The 17,867-nt window shown below is 36.3% G+C and overlaps 1 protein-coding gene across 2 annotated transcripts in view; it reads left to right on the top strand.

Moving 5' to 3' along the window:
* Positions 1-17,201, top strand: part of TGS1 (trimethylguanosine synthase 1) — a 51,596-nt gene extending 34,395 nt beyond the window's left edge. Inside the window, exon 13 of one of the 2 annotated variants that reach the window (XM_037506559.2) lies at positions 14,080-17,201. In XM_037506559.2, coding sequence (XP_037362456.1) covers positions 14,080-14,202 — 123 coding nt within the window. In that variant the 3' untranslated portion in view covers positions 14,203-17,201. Of the gene's footprint in view, positions 1-8,765; positions 9,032-14,079 lie in introns of those variants that run through there. The other variant, XM_054692262.1, reaches the window with a different exon arrangement.
* Positions 17,202-17,867: the final 666 nt, after the last annotated feature.

The following is a 17,867-nucleotide window of genomic DNA, read 5'->3' as shown; positions in this document are numbered from 1 at the left end:
GATTCCATATGAATTTCATCAATAATTGTTCTATTTCTTTGAAGAATGCCATTGAGATTTTGATTGGAATAGCATTGAATCTGTATATTGCTTTTGGTAGGATGGCCATTTTAATAATGTTTATTCTTCCAATCCATGAGCAGGGGATGTCTTTCCATTTCTTTGTGTCTTCTTCTATTTCTTTTAACAGTGTTTTATAGTTTTCTTTGTATAGGTCCTTTACCTCTTTTGTTAGATTTATTCCCAAATATTTGATTTTTTTTGTTTCGATAATAAAAGGGGTGGTTTTTTTGATTTCTTCTTCTTCAGATTTATTGTTTGTGTATAGGAAGGCTACTGACTTTTGCGTGTTGATTTTGTATCCTGCCACTTTACTGAATTGATTGATGAGTTGAATTAGTTTTTCTGTGGAGATTTTGGGGTTCTCTATGTATATTATCATATCATCTGCAAATAGTGATAGTTTGACTTCTTCTTTTCCTATTTGGATTCCTTGGATGTCTTTCTCTTGTCTTATTGCTCTGGCTAGGACTTCCAGTATTATATTGAAAAGCAGTGGTGAGAGTGGACATCCTTGTCTTGTTCCAGATCTTAATGGAATTGCTTTCAGCTTTTCACCATTGAGAATGATACTGGCTGTTGGCTTGTCATAGATGGCCTTTATGATGTTGAGGTATGTTCCTTGTATCCCAAGAATTTCAAGGGCTTTTATCATGAATGGGTGTTGCACTTTGTCGAAAGCTTTCTCAGCATCTATTGATATTATCATATGGTTTTTATATTTCTTTGTTGATGTGTTGGATAACGTTGATTGATTTTCGGATGTTAAACCATCCTTGTGCCCTGGAATGAATCCAACTTGGTCGTGGTGAATTATCTTATGGATACATTGTTGGATTCTGATAGCTAAAATTTTATTGAGGATTTTTGCATCAGTGTTCATTAGGGAGATTGGCCTATAGTTTTCCTTTTTTGTGTTGTCCTTATTCGGTTTTGGTATTAGTGTAATATTGGCTTCATAGAACGTGTTTGGTATTGTCCCTTCCTTCTCAATTTTTTGGAAGAGTTTGTGAAGGATAGGCACTAATTCGTCTCTGAATGTTTGGTAGAATTCATTTGTAAATCCATCAGGTCCTGGGCTTTTGTTTTTGGGGAGGTTTTTAATTACCATTTCAATTTCGCTGCTTGTAATTGGTCTGTTTAGGTGTTCTATTTCTTCTTTATCTAGCTTTGGGTGATTGTAGAGTTGTAGGAATTTGTCCATCTCCTCTAGATTGTTGAACTTGTTTCCATATAACTGTTCATAGTAGTTACTGATTATTCTTTTGATTTCTGCTGTGTCCGTTGTGATTTCTCCTCTTTCATTTATGATTCTGTGTATTTGTGCTTTCTGCCTTTTTTCCTTTGTGAGCCTGGCTAGGGGTTTGTCTATTTTATTTATTTTTTCAAAGAACCAGCTCTTGGTTTCATTGATCTTTTGGATTGTTTTTTTAGTTTCAATTTCATTTATTTCTGCTTTGGTTTTTATTATTTCTTTTCTTCTACTGGTTCTGGGGTTTTTTGTTGTTCTTTTTCTAGATCTTTGAGCTTCGAGATTAGGTTGTTTCTTTGAGTTCTTTCTTGTTTTTTGATGTGAGCTTCTATTGCTATATATTTTCCTCTTATTACTGCTTTTGCTGCATCCCATACATTTAGGATATTGGTGTCCTCCTTGTCATTCAATTCAAAGAATTTTTAATTTCTTCTTTGATCTCCTCGTTAGTCCAGTGGTCTTCCAGTAGTGTGGCTTTTAATCTCCATGAGGTAGGATAGTTCCTTGCCTTCTTTTTATGATTTATTTCTAGTTTGATGCCTTCGTGGTCAGAAAAGATGGTTGGTATGATTTCAATCTTGGTGTATCTGTTGATGTTTGTCTTGTGCCCCAGTATGTGATCGATCCTGGAGAATGATCCGTGTGCGCTTGAGAAAAATGTGTACTCCGTTTTTTTTGGGTTTAGTGTTCTATAGATGTCTGTTAAGCCCAAATGCTCTAGGTCCTTATTTAGAGCTTTAGTTTCTTTACTTATTTTTTGTCTTGTTGATCTATCCATTGTTGATAGTGGTGTGTTGAAGTCTCCCACTACATACGTGTTTTCTCTGATGTCTGTTTTCAGAGAGGACAACAGTTGTCTGATATATTTTGGTGCTCTTTCGTTTGGTGAGTATATGTTAATGAGTGTTATTTCTTCTTGAAGTATTGTCCCTTAATCATAATGTAGTGACCATTGGGGTCTCTTTTTATCTTTTTGAGTTTGAAATCTGTTTTATCTGATATAAGTATAGCTGTTCCTGCTTTCTTTTTTGGCATTTGCTTGTAGGATTGTTTTCCATCCTTTGACTTTGAGCCTATTTTTATCTTTTGTAGCTAAATGTGTTTCCTGGAGACAGCAAAAGGTTGGGTTTTGTTTCTTAATCCAGGCTGCAACTCTGTGTCTTTTTATTGAAGAGTTTAGTCCATTTACATTTAGAGTTAATATTGATATGTTAGCATCTGTATTAGCCATTATGTTTGTCTTTCCTTTGATTTTATTTATTTATTCTTTTAATAACTTTTTTTTTTTTTTTTTGGTTTTCTTTCGTTGTTATTCGTCCCTCTGAGGTTCTGGCTTTAGGATTCCTTGTAGTATTTTTTGGAGTGGGGGTTTAGTCGCAATGAAATTCCGGAGTTTCTCTTTGTCTGGGAAGGTCCATATTCTTTCTTCATGGAGGAAAGAGAGCTTTGCGGGATAGAGTATTCTTGGTTGGCATCTGTTTTCTTGGAGTCTGTTGACTATGTCCCTCCACTCTCTCCTTGCCCGTAGTGTTTCTTCAGAGAAGTCTGATGTCAGCCTGATTGGTTTTCCTTTGAATGTTATCTGTTTCTTCCCTCTTGTCAGCTTCATTATTTTTTCCTTGTCCTGGATTCTTGGGAGCTTTACTATTATGTGTCTTGCTGTGTTTTTCCTTTCGTCGTGGAAGTTTGGTGTTCTTCTTGCTTCTTGTATATCAATTTTCAGCTCCTTCTTCTCATTTGGGAAGTTCTCTTCAATTATATCCATGAATATTTTCTCTGTTCCTACATCTCTCTCCTCTCCTTCTGGAATTCCTATAACTCTTATATTTCCTTTCCTCATGGAGTCAGATAGTTCCCGAAGTCTTTCTTCATTCTTTTTCCTTCGTACTTCTCTTCCTTTTCTGTTTTGGTTCTTTTTATTTCTGTGTCTTCAAGAGTACTTATTCGTTCTTCCATTTCATCTATTCTGCTTTCATTGCTTTTCCCAGAGTTCTTTAGTTCCTCCATTAATTCTTTGATCTCCTGCATTTCTCTTACTTCCCTCTTTAGGGACTCAATTTCCTTCTTCTTATCTATCACTTTTTTAATCATGGCAATTTTAAATTCTCTTTCTGGAAGGCTCAGAAGTTCTTCCAAGTTGCTGTCGTTGCAATCTGGGAGTGGTTTTCTTTTTGTGGTGTGCTTCTTTCCTGAGGAGTTTTTAGGTTGCGTGTGGTTCTTCTACTCCCTACTGTCTGTTTTCTAATTTGTCGTATGCGTTGGGACACTGTGTTGCTCGGACTGACTGACATCTTGGGTGAACTTCTCCGCTCCCCTCTGGCTCTTCCAGGAGCCATCTCTGTCTTCTGGGGGAGCTTTCTGCTGGTTTTAGGCAGTTTTTACTGAAGAAATGTCCCTGTTCTCAAATGGCGAAGCGGGATGCAGTCCCTGCGCCTCCGGTTTCAGGCACACTCTTCTGCGCACCCGGTCTGCCCCGGACGTGGGTGCCTGCTCCCTCTGTGGGCTCAGACTGCTGGTCGGAAGGGGCCTGGCGTGGAATAACTTCCTGGCTGGCCCCTGGGTCCTCCAGAAACCTTCTGCCCTTTTCAAGCAGTCTTAAGAATTGTCCTGTTTTATAGGGTGTTAGTGACTTTTTTTTCCTGGTCGCTAGGTGGCGCCAGAGATCTCTCCTATTGTCCTTGGGGGGCTGTTTTTCGCCTCCCCCCACCCCATGGGACAGAGAACAGAGCGGGAATGGTAGGGTACACCTCAACAGCTTTGGGGTGCTGTGTCTGCCTTGTGCCCCACCGTCGTGGAGAACCCACGCCCCGAATTTTCGTGCCCCGGGTCTCAGTTCAAAGCCCTCAGTTCCAGGACGCGGGCTGTAGCCCAGTTCAGTGGCGCGGGAATGGCGCCTTTTGCACCGCTCCCGTGCCTGGGCGCCTGGTTCCTGCTCACTCAGGGAGGGACCTTCACCTCAGTGAGGACCTCCGTGCGTCTCCCCGCAAGCCTAAGTCGCAGGCGCGGGGACCTGGGCAGCCGCGATCCAGGTCTGCACTTGCTTTTCAAGCTCCCCGAGCGCGCCGCGTTTCCGCGCCAGCTTACCGGCAGCCCGGGCTGTGTGCGCGTCTCCCGGGGTCTTTGTTCTTCTCTAATGGCGCCAGGAGCCGTTCGCTCACCGCCGCGGCGGATCCTGCAGGGTTCGCCTCAGCTCCCGTTCACGGGGTGTGGTGGCTGCAATAGTTCCTTTCCACTCACAGTCCCGCTTGCTGCGTCGTTTGTTCTTGTGGGCCGTTTGGTTTGTTGTTTCCTCCTCTCTGCCGGTCGGAGAGTGCCGCCTCTGTGGGTGGGGGAGGGGAGCAGGGTTCTGTGCTTCCCTCCCTTCTAGTCCTCTTTTATGGCCACTTTCTTCTTCGGGCAGTTCGCTGGCGTCACCCGTTTATCTTCCGTGTCCCACTTCTCACTGGGACCTGCCGCTTTTCCTCCCTATTAACTTTTTTTAATGGGAGATCTTACTCGCAGAGTCTCCTCGCCGCCATGTTGCTCCGCCCCCATGTTTTTTTTTTTTTTTTTTTTTTTTTCTTAGTACAGTTGGAGCTGATATATCTGCCTCATAAGATTAGATGATATCTTTATTTCATGCTTTTGTTGATTTTTCTATAAACATTTTATGTTTTTCTGCTTTATGCTAAGCAATCTGTTGAAAGTCTTTTGTTTGTCTTACCCTAAATTTTGGTTTACGTTTGCTGGACATGGGTTTTTCTTTTCTCTCCTGTTTGATACTTTGAGAACTGGCCTTATCATTCTGAGATTTTCCCTCATTTTTGTGGAGAATTTATTTCTTCAACTGTGTTTTCATCATTTTTTTTTTTTTTCCTTTTTCTGGGATGTCTATTATTTGAATGTTAGTCTTCCATAATTATACTTCCTGGTGTTTTGTCTCTTTTTCCTTCTGTGAAATTACTTCAATTATTCTTTCAAGTAGTACATTCCTTAGGTATATGAATTTTATTGTTTATCCCATGTTTTATGCTTTTCAATGGAATAATTATACTCTATTATATACTTAATATTTCTGTATTTTTTATTTTCTTTTGCATCCTAATAACATCTCATTGTATATTGTTATAAGAAGTTTAAATTCTTTTTATATATATATATTTTTTAAATATTTATTTATGCATACAAGAGCTGGGGTATATGCCACAGATGTGGGGGGTGAGAGGATTCACCAGAGACAGAGCAGGGAACAGAACAAGCAGACTGACTGAAATACTCTGCTGAGGGGAGCAGCAGGCGAGACAGGAGAGGTTTACCTTGCTATCTTGAGTTGCTCCCTGGCCGGCCTGGGATCAAACTTATGCTGCAGAGGCTGCAGGATTGCTTCATTAGTGCGGTGCTTAACCTCTTGAGCCACCAGGGAGGCCCAGGAAGTTTAAATTCTTAATCTATTCTATCTTTTTCTGCATTTTTTATAATTTATAATTCATTTTGTTTTTCTTCCATGACACACTCGTGATCATCACTTAATCTTGTTTTATTGGATACTGGCTATTCTCAAGTAATGCAAAAGGAGAAAGGCTAGGCCAGAACCCAGTATCAACCCTGGTTGCATTTTAGAATCACTAGAAACATGCAAAGACAGACTGTCCACGCTCCATTCCAGAAATTGACCTAACTGGTTTTTCAAAACTCTGAGGCAATTTAATGTGTAACCTGTGTTAACATCAGGGATAAACTCAAGCAGTGAAGGTGGGTATGCTTTGAGTTAGCAAACCCAGTTAATTATCACAAAATACATTGGTCTCAGGATATACCCTCCCCTGTGGGGGGAAGCTGGATAAAATCAGTATCTGAAGACTACTCTTTAACTTAAGGTTTAACTTCTCCATTATGGGGGTTTGGAAAGGGAGGAACAAGAAAGCAGCTGCAACTTCTCACAGCAATACTCTCTCAGCTTCTCACAGCAATACTGCTTTCTGTATTACTCTAAATTTAAATGTAGACCAAATAGAAATAAAACTAGATCTTGTTGCCTGTCATCTATTTATGAACTGTTGTGTCTACCATCAGACCATCCAAGGCAAAAGCACTGTCTCCTTGCTTCATGCAGTTTTTATATTAAATATACTATTAAACCTGTTCATGTGACTCATATCTGCATCCCAGATTAAGCCAGTTCATTGACATTTTCTACCTCTAGAGGGAGTAATGACACTAGAGAATAATAAAAGTCAAACAGGAAGTGCATTGTTTTGGTTGATAATGAATTTGAATCAAATTATAATGGAAAATCAATTTTTCCTTTAAAAATGAAGGAAATTTGTACATATGTAGGATTTTTTAAATGACAGAAGAGATAGTTCTATAAGATTGAAAGAGAGATCTAAGTTACAGAGAAGTTCACTTTTTTGTTAAGGAACGTTAATTTAGAATGTCACAACAATCTGAACCCATTACACTTACTTGGGTTAGGTTTTCAAATGTTTATGAGACTCTCATTTTAAATTCAGACTGCATTTTCCCATGGAAATGTTTCTAAAAGAACAATTAATTGCCTGTCAGGGAAAAATTTGTACTCTGGATAATATTTATATTTAGAGAAGCTAAACTGAATATGGACTAAATACTAATACAACTTTTCTTGCAAGTTTGCCATTCAGGAGATGAGGCTGATTGTTTTCTGGTCTAGTAAATTGTTTTTCTAGGACCCTGTTACTTTGATCTCATATTTTCCATTTTCTGTTTGGAGTTATTTGACAACATGTGTCCCTTTTTATCTGAATTCTCACTATGAAACTCAAGAATGAATAATTTGGAAAATCTTTTTATAATAGGCTCTTTGAAAAGACGGTATATGTCACTCTCAGAAATCACTATTGAAACTTGGAAACTGATTAGATTCAATTCAAAGAGTCCAGATTTTGTCTTCTTGATGCCTATATCTTGCTATTTTCCTTTATGTCTTTGTTTTGAGAACCATAGACCTCTGGCCAATGTTGGCTTTGGATCTACCATGCTTTTCAAAGATGAAAAACTTTTCTTTTAAGTGGTAAATATATATATAAGTAGAGGTCTCTGAGCAGAGAAAAGTGGTTAGTTTCCCCAAAGAATTTTTACTGCAGTGATTTTCAGACACCACTGTGAATGAAATACCTGTGGTAGAATCTTTAACTGGATGAGTCCTGTCTCCTGACGAGCAGCAGGAATGTGGAAGATTAGCTACTGGATGGTTTATCTTTTTGCAATTTCCTATCTCTTAAAATGGCTAACTTGGGAAAAGTAATGATAGCATTTGTACCTTTCAGCACAAACTTAAGTTACTTTTCTTTGTAATCTGTTCATACCAGTACAGAAAACAGGGAAATCTTGAAAAGCATCCCCAAAGATTGAAATAATTAACTAGAAAGTCCAGCATCTTTCAATTTCTGGCACTTGGGCCAAACCCCACCTATTTTATTTCCTGATAATGCAGGAAAATATTTACAAATTAATCTGATACCATAGGAAGAACTTACTCTGTAATTGTTTAAGTTGTGTCTTTAAGTATAGAAATTGCTGTTAGATTTAATCAAGATATCTTTTCTAGTTGACTGGGTTTGTGAGGCATCCATTGAATTCTTATATTCCATTCCATCATGAAAGAAGGGAAGTTTCTAACTGTAGAAGTCATTATACTTTTTATTAGTTAGGCACGTCTATCTAATAGATAGGTAGAAGGGAGGGAAAACTTATTTATCAGCATGATTCTGACATTTTTAAAACTTAACATGTAGAAAAGTATGTGCTTTTGACTAATTAAAACTTGATAAATATGTAAACTATTTGGTGACAGTTATTTAGAGAATAATTTGACTATAACTAAATTCACTTAATTATTTTTTTTTTGTTTTGGAATGAATGCCAAAAAAGTCTGCAAACAGTTTTATTTGCAAGTATTTTGGTTTTTAGCTATGGTGTATGCATATTTAATAAATAGAAGATTGGGGCTTACTGGTTTTCTAAATATTAAAATTGATAAAAGACTTACTGTTCTAAATGAAATTTCCATAGTGAAAATCTGGTCTTACAGCATCACTTTCATAGTCAAAACCATAACCATGGTTAAGTATTATAAAGTCATTCCAGAAGTTCTGGGCACCAGCAGCAGAAGAGTAGAAAGAGGGCTAAGAACTGTATTGGATTTATGGTACATGGTACTTGTAGGATTAATAAACTGCAGAGCACTGAAAAGTACCTTTTACTATTAAGGAACATTGCCCTACATTTATATGCAACATAGGAACTTAATAAATGTGTCTTGTCTAAATGGCATACTTAGAATTTGTAAGTTTCTCTGAATTGGATCATCATCACAGCTTTGGAGTAAGCAAGTCAGGTTATCAGCAATATCTTATTGACGTGAACTAGAGAAGTTTAGTGATTTACCTGCTTGTTCTGCCTCACAATGACAGAACTATCTTCCGCTATCAAGGTATTCATTACCAAAAAGGAACAGACTCATCTCTTATCACAGCCCACCAAGAGCTTGTTGGAAGCAGTGAATAGAAATTGAAGTGGCTAACAAAGCAAAGGAAAATACAGAGAGTTCTGCTAAATCACTTCTGTTCCATTCCTGATTGGTAAGACAGTAGAAGGCTAAAAATTCACAAGACAAAAGTCACTAGCTGCTGAGCTTTATCTGCCACAGGTATTCTTTTATCTCTGATAGTAATCCAGGTTTTTAGTCCCACTCTATACCTTGTGAAATCTACTACTTAATCATAGATTGCTATTAAGAATACAAAGTTGATTAACTTAATCTTATTTGCCAGCTTTTCTTTTGGAAAGTTTGCCCCTGCACAGTTGGAGCAGTATCATATTATTGGCTCTGGTATTGCATATATTTTTCTCAAGTAGTCTAGTAAAATGGCTTTGTGAGTCAAACTGAGAAGGCACAGAGGCTTTTAAATATAAGCTTATATTTCTTTTATTCCGCTGAATAAATTTTCAGTGAGGATACCACATACAGTGTTACACACATATAGTGCTAACAGCCAGGGCCTTACTGATTCTTGCGTCTATTGTGTTTTATTTAAGGACAATCTTTACATTACCACTGTCCTGTTCTAAGAACAGGTAAAGTACAAAGATTAGTGAACTGGATATTGGTAGCCACCTCCTAAAACACTTTGTAGATGAGCTTTTAAACATCACAGGTATTTTGATCAACAAATAAATGTTTGAAAAAAGATAAAAGAATATCTGTGAGAGACTGAGGTAACTTTCAAGGAATCTGAAATGCTATCTGCAAAAAAAAAATAAAAATTATACACTTACACATTGAAATCTCATTTAACTTAAAGAAAGAGTAAGGAGCCAAATAACTTCTGTCAAAAGTGAAAAGTAAAGACAGCTGGTAATTGATGGCATTGAGTTTACGTGAAGCAAAGTATTATTTATTGGCTTGAAGTATATAGTCTTTATAGTCTTCAACTCCAGAATTCTAACATTTAAGATATATATAGTTGTAAAATGTGAAAAAACTATTTCTAGTTAGAACCCTTGAAAATTTTTAATTTCTTTCTAAACACTACAAGTTTTCTCATATTTTGACATATTAACCTTCCAGTTTTGTCTATCGTCTGACTTTAACTAAAATGTAAGATTCATGAAACCAGAGAAGTTTTTGTCTGCTATGCTCCACTGACCAGAACAAAAATGTCAGTTCTGGGCAGTGGAGTTGGTAAACAAAAAAAATCTCTGCTCAGTAAATAGTTGTAGAATAAAATAATCTGACTGTTTCATATTGACTTCAAAAACTCCCATGTAATCATATCTTCATTGCTTCTTAAAAAAGGCCTAGAAAGTGGACAAAAAGAGTAAAAAACTATCCCACCTTTTCAGAGATGTATTTCAGTGTAATTTTATGTGTGGCTTATATTTTTTAAAAAAGTAATAACCATCCATTTTTATATTGCTTTTGATTTTTTCCAAGTAAATTTTAGAAATCTTTTTTCAGAATGCCCTATTTTAGGGAGATAATGATATTCTGTTTTTCAGATCTTGAAAGCCAGTGCCTATTTTAAAGACTTTTTTAATTGATGTAGGAAATTAGTGGTAGGACTGGTAATAAAATTTGCCTCTGACTGCTTGTTTCTGCTAGGAATATCCCAGCAGAGTTTTCACTATTGTTTGACCTCTGACTCCATTCTCAATCTGTTCTCTACTTTGCCCTCCCCTTTTTTACCCAACTCCCCTTCTCCCTTAACCCCAAAGAAAATGTCAGCTTGCCAATCTCACTTTCTTTAAATAAGTCACTTGTTTAAAAGAACAAGAGAAATACTTCATTTAATACCTTATTCATATAAAATTTATTGTGATAAACTAGATGTACTAGTCAATATGTCTTTGAGTATTTATTCCGTTAGCTCTTTATCCAACATGAGAACTCATAGACTTCCTCCACCAACAAGCAATTCTCAGACACCAGCAGGGTATCAGAGAACTCTATTCTGACACTGCCTATCCCAAGATAGTCTCTGATTCCACAGGTTTAAAACTTGGTCTCCCAAGACCACCCTCCACTTCAGAAGCCAGTCATAAGTGCAGGTTGTCACCTGTGTTTTCATCTACCAACTTTAGACCAGAGGTCCCCAAGACACCCTTCTCAGTTTCAATTAATTTGCTAGAATGACTCAGAACTCAAGAAACCAATTTACTCACTAGATCAACAATTTATTGTAAATGATGTTCAGGGACAGTCAGTGGAAGAGATGCATAGAGCGAGGTATGGGAAAAGGGGTGAGGAGCTTACAAGACTTTAAAAGCCATGCCACTTACCCCAATTTCCATGTGTTAACCCAGAAGCTATCTGAGGGGGTTCTTTAGGGAGTTTTTTGATGGCTGAATAACTCGTTAAGTCATTGGCTGTTGATTCAACCTTCAGCTCCTTTCCCCTACCAGGGGGTCAGGAGAGTGAGAACAAAGTTCTAACCAGAGCACATCCTTAGGTGCTTCCAAAAATGTCACTTCAACACTCAGAAAATTACAAGGGGTGTGAGGCTGTGAGCCAGGAGCTATAGATGAAGAACAAATATGTATGAGAAATATACTTTGGCCATCAAAATGATAGAATACATACCTTATAAATCGCAATATCAAAGCCTTTTTATTCGTTAAATTCAGAATCTTCATTTTTGTCATTCTTTGTGAAAAATCAGACTGATATAAACATATCAAAATAGTAAAACTATTATACCTAATAATTGCCACTCTGAGACTACATGGCTCTTTTTGATTTCTAGTGCTACTTTAATTATTATTTCCTTATTAACAAATAGTGGGGTATATGTGCTTGTTACTATTTTAACAACTGGGTTTGATTTGTATTGTCATCTATTACTATTCATTGAAAAAAAAAACAGTTCTTTTGTGTCTCTTTGCTGGCAGAGATTAATGTTGACCTTTTTACCTACTTGGTAGACAGCTAGCTGTGACTTTTTTTTCCTAAGAGGAAGTTGCAGTACTTTAAAATACATATTCATGGGCGATGTACATAAACCTTACCTTCTGTCAGTGCGGGTATAGTATGTGTTATACCACTGAGGTGCTCTCGGTCTCCAAACCAAACTAGACCAAAATACACAATTATAGTTTTGCTGATTACATTTACAGAATTAATTTCAGAAAATACATGTCTCCTATTGTTTGTACCTGTCCCTGCTACCTGGGTATTCCCTTATCACAAAATGTCTCCTGTTTCTCTGAATCCCAGGGTTTTTCACTTCATTCCCCTTTCCCTTATTCCTTACTTGCTACTCTGATAAACTGATCTCTGCTGATGTGATCATGGGTTACAAGGTAATCTGTTTGCCAGTTAATAAATCTGGGAAGCTAGATGAAAGATGTTGGCCCCAAACACAAGTTTTATCTATGTAAGAACTTGACAAACATTATTGTCATGGAGCAAAAAAGAAGTCTTTAGCAGCTGTCTGTCCCTGTTACCAGGTCATTTGATTAGCATCCTTTTCATATCAACTCTGGATGGGGAGGTGACGGTGCTTTTAGCTTCCTAAAAAGAGTTGGTTGCATTATAGTCTAGCAGATCTCAAAGAATAATATGTTTTTGCAGAAGAATGAAGCTTGACTACTACCTCACACCATGCACAAAAACCAACTCAAAATGGATTAAAGAACTAGACATAAGACCTGAAACCATAAAATATACATAGAAGGAAATATAGGCGAAACACTACATGACATGCACCTCAAAGACATTTTTACAGACACATCACCCAAAGCAGTGATAGTGAAGGTAAAGATAAGCAGCTGGGACCACATCAAATTGAAGAGTTTCTGTACAGCAAAAGAGACAGTAACCAAAACAAAGAGACACCCCACTGATTGGGAGAAGATTTTTGCACACAACACTAATGATAAAGGACTGATCACAAAAATCTACAAAGAGCTGATGAGACTCAACAAAAACAAAGTAAATAACCCAGTTAAAAAATGGCAGAAGAGCTCAAAAGAAACTTCTCCAAAGAGGAAATGCAAATGGCCAACAAGCATATGAAAAAATGTTCAGCATCACTTGTCATCAGGGAAATGCAAATCAAAACTACAATGAGATACCATCTTACACCAGTGAGAATGGCACATACTAAAAAAAATTAGCAACAACAAATGTTGGCGAGGATGTGGAAAAAAAGGAACTCTCCTGCACTGCTGGTGGGAGTGCAAACTGGCCCAACCAGTTTGGAGAGTTGTGTGGCGATTCTTCACTCTGCTAAAGATGGAGCTTCCATATGATCCAGCAATTCCACTCCTAGGTATTTACCCAAAGGACACAGAAACAATTCAAAAGGGCACCTGCACCTCTATGTTTATAGCAGCACTATTTACAATAGCTAAGCTATGGAAACAACCCAAATGCCCAAAAATAGATGACTGGATCAAGAAGATGTGGTACATATACACAATAGAATATTACTCAGCAATCCAAAAAGATAAACTCATGCAATTTGCAGCAACATAGATGAAGCTGGAAGGGATCATGCTCAGCAAAATAAGCCAGAAAGAAAAAAATACCAGATGGTCTCACTCAGCAGGAATTTAGAAAACCTAAATAAGGGACCAGGAAAAAGACTGATTATAATAAAGTAAAAATCAAAATCAACAAGCACTATAAACCACAGACACACTCCAGGGGGGTGGGGGGGGAGGGAGTAGAATCAAAACAAGGGGAGTGGGAAGTGTATGAGGATTATAACCAAGATGAAATGCATACATTACATGAAAATGAAAAATGGTGTAAAAATATATAAAATTAAAAAAGAATAATATGTTTTACCTCAATACAAAGGAAGGGGGATTTTAAAACACTAAAGAACAGCAGCTGGATGGGGTAGTTCAAGTTGAGAGAACAGCAAAAGGGATCAATTAGAAATGGAAAAAATGGCTGCCGAAAACTAGAACCCCCATGAGAGTGGGGTCGCACCTGTCTTGCTCTCTGATATATTTGTAACATCATGTAGCAGGTACTCAGTAAATATTGTTGAAAGAATGAAAGTGGATAGAGAAGCTAAGAACAGGACAGAAGCTTTCAGGAAAGGGAATTAGTCTTTAAATTCCTATTTTAATAAGTAAACCTTGTGTCACACTTGAGATGCCTCATTACTTGAAGGACTTAAATATGAACTAGTCTTTCTAATTCATAAAGAATATTAAAAAATTATAAAGCATATGAAGGAAAGATTTCTCTTGAAATCAAGCTTATGTGTCTGTGATTTTGTTCCCTTTTTTAGGTGGCATCCTTAGCTGGACCTGGAGGACAAGTGGAAATCGAACAAAACTTTCTTAACAATAAGTTAAAGACAATCACTGCTTATTTTGGTGACCTAATTAGAAGATCAGCCACTGAAACATAACTGTGAGGTTGTACCAAGGACAAAAAGATCATGTAGTGGTCAGAACATTAGTCAAATGAGACACTTGGAATTTCTTTGTATATTCACTAATATTTTGTACCCATTATCTTATATAACCACGTGAAATGAGAACTTTAAACAAAATTAATAAATATTAATGACGTTTTTGAGATCTTTGGCTATAGTAACAATGTATATTGTTTAGTAATATTTAATATAGAGAAAGACTTTCCACCATGCTTAATGTCAGTCAGGTATGTGTATGTATATGTATGTGATTATGTTGTAATTTTTTTTTAGTTTGTATGTTTTGGTTTAATGTGTGTGTGTATTTGTGTGTAAAAAAGTTATTGCACTTTTTTAATATAGATACCAAGTAGACAGTGACTGAGTTAGTCTGTTTACCTGTTTAATACTGTGTAAATGAGTAATGTTTATGTTTAAAGCTAAAAGCATAAACAGTAGATAGAATGGTAAAACTGAATAGTAAGTCTTCCACCCTCTTCCTCTCTCTTTTATTCATCTATCTAACAAATACAGCTTTGCAGGACAGAAAGGAGTTTCAGTATATCCTAATAATAGTTTTTCTCCCTCGTTGATGCATTATTCAGTACACCTCCCTTTTTTTTTTACTTATATCCTTTTTTTAAAAGCATATGCTTTTTTACTCAAAGACCTTTTTTATGCCAGTATACACAGAGACAGACCTACCTTGTCTCACTTAAAGTTCCGTTATATTCCATCTTCTGAGTAGGCCGCAATTTAACCAGTTTCCCATTGTTTGACTTTTGGGACTATTTCAGAATTTTTGCGCTTTTCAACTATGTTGTGCAGTGAGTAGTATAAATATTTCTCTTTGCCCCCACCCTACCCAAGTTCTGGGCATCTCAAACACTTAAATTTCTGGTATCTCACTTCAGAAAAAAAGGTATCTTATTATTTCTATGTATTCTCTTAATTTTGAATGTGACTTGAGCATATTTTCATGTGTTTGGTCTTTTTTAAATAATTTTTCTCCTTTAAGCTTACTATTCCTATCTTTTATTAATTTTTCATTTGGGTTGTCTTTTTCTTATTAATATGTATGAGCACTGTGTAAATAAAGAACCTTTAGTCATCATTACATGTTTTTTCCATTTTTTTATCTTTAGACATATTTTGTGATTTTTAATTTTTTTACCATACATAAATTTTACATTTTTATGTAGTCAAACTTAACAGTTTTTTTTCTTCATTGCTTCTGGATTTTGGTCTTTTTGAAAACTCTTCTATTCCCAGAACATAAGTACATTTAGCCAGACTTTTTTAGGATTTCTTATTTTCATGTCTTTACCCCATTTGGAATTTGCTTTTAACATCCTTTCATAAAGCTATTTTTTTAAATTTCCATTGCAAAAACAATATGAAATATATTTTGCAATATAGGACTTTATAATCTTTTTATTAAAATGGCAATGAAAAGAAAAAGAGTATGTATTGTTTAATCATTCACCTAAAAATTATATTCTGTCATTTTACGAGTTAAAAAGACAAGGATGTAGGACTTTGGCCATGGGGATCTGTGACTTTATCTTTTAATAACCTGAGCATAGTAAACATTAAGCAAAATAGGGTTTTGACTGGGATGGAACAGAGAGAATTGAAATAAAATGGGAGAATTCACAGTAGTATGGGAAAAAATAGCTCTTAAATAAAAAACAACTTTGTTGGACTGTGGAGAAGCAATGCTAACTTCTGTCCCTTGAAGTTTTACAATGTATGCCTGCAATAAAGTAGCAGTTGAGCTGGTCATTAAGTATTATATTAATTTTATGTATATTTGCAATATCAAAATCTTACTCTTCTCAGGCTTTATACTTCTTTCCTCATGTACCATAACAATATTTGTCAACATTTTTTAAAATAATGGTCGCATTGGTCCTGACAGTCTTGTTTGCCCCTTAGAACTAGTATGACGTTACTTAGCTACTGGAGGGTACGAGGTAGAATGTTAAGAGGAATTGATTACTTTTTAGTTTTTGTTATTTAACATTTTATGCATACTTTTTTCCCACAGTACATTGTCATATTTATATATTGTTAATATACAAACTTTTTTGTCTTCCTGAACCTTACACAAGTAGAATGGGAAACCTAAGGTTAAAATATTCCTGCCTGTTAGTCACACATGACACAATTGATTTATGGACTCATTTATAGGTTGTTAGTGCTCAAAAACAACTTTAGAAATGTTCTATTCTTTTATGCTACTCTTGTGTTAACATAAAAATCTTAGGAAAATCAAAGTATGTAAAATGGATTTAAAAAAGGCCCTGAAACTACTTAGAATAAAACAGAAATGAAGCTAGCAGCTCTTGTAGTAGTGAAACATTTTTTTTCTTCTTAAGTGGAAAAACTTTTTAAAGACCTTCTTAATTAAAATGTGCATATTCTTTTAAAATTTAAATATAAATTGAGCAACTAAAAAAGTCACAGCTCACCTTTACCCTCATCCCCTTCCTTAAGCCCTTTCTCTCCATCTCCATCTCCCATGTTTCCTGTCCCCTTCCCAGGGACAACCACTGTTTACATTTTGGTATGTTCGTTCAAGGCATTTCCCTGAGCAATAAAAAGCAAACAGTAGGGTGGGATAGATTTATATTTTGACATTTGATTATGTTTTTACTTCAATATGTCTTACAAATTTACCATATCACTACATACAAATCTGCTACACTATCATTTTAACGGTTGCACCATACAAATACACAAGTTTCTTTAGCCATTGCCTAACAATGAGCATCTAAATTGTTCCCAATTTTTGCAATTAGTACTGCAGTGTATTTCTAAGTAGGGTAGATTCCAAGAAGTGAAATTTTTAAGTCAAAAGTCATGTTTTTTTTAGGGGGGGGCATATCATGTCAAGTTGACTCCCCCCAACTATATATTCTTACCTTCAAAAACTGCATATTTTACTAGTCTGTTCAACAAAATTATTTTTAATTTCATGTCATGTTTACTAATGACGTATGAGCAATTTTTCATATAGTTATTACTCAAATGTGTATGTTAAGTATCTAATTTTTTCACTAAATGACTAACCAATTGCTATATCATTTCTTATTTTTAAAAAAATTGCTTTTCGGGCCTCCCTGGTGGCTCAGTGGTTGAGCGCTGGGCTGCGAAACTGCCCGCAGCTCTGCAGCACCAGTTCGATCCCTGGCTGCCAGCGAGGGTCCCTCATGACATGCAGACCTCTCCTGCCATGCCCTCTGCTCCCCTCAGCAGTGTATTTCGTCAGTCTGCCTGTTCTGTTCCCCGCTCTGGCTCTGGTGAATTCTCTCACCCTCCCGTGCTTCTGACTGTACCCAGTGCTTGTATAAATAAATAAATAACGTCAGAAGAACATTAATCTTTAAAAAAATTGCTTTTCTCTGTTAATTTGAAATCTAATCTTTGTGTATGTATAAATAATTCTGGTTCTGGCATTTTTTTTGTTCCATTGATTACTTGTCCATTCCTGTGCCCTATGTTTTTAATTATTGTAGTTTTCACTATATGAATTGATAGTTGCAAATACCCCCATTATAGTCTCTCAGAAATTTCTTGGCCCTTGCTGAGCTTTTTTTTTTTTAGATGAGCTTGAATTTATCAAATTGTATTTTAAAAATTGTCTTGGGATTTTA

This window comes from Talpa occidentalis, unplaced genomic scaffold (assembly GCF_014898055.3).
Source record: "Talpa occidentalis isolate TD23 unplaced genomic scaffold, MPIMG_talOcc4v2.1, whole genome shotgun sequence".
Taxonomy (NCBI): Eukaryota; Metazoa; Chordata; class Mammalia; order Eulipotyphla; family Talpidae; genus Talpa; species Talpa occidentalis.
This window is presented reverse-complemented; position numbering and strand designations above follow the sequence as displayed.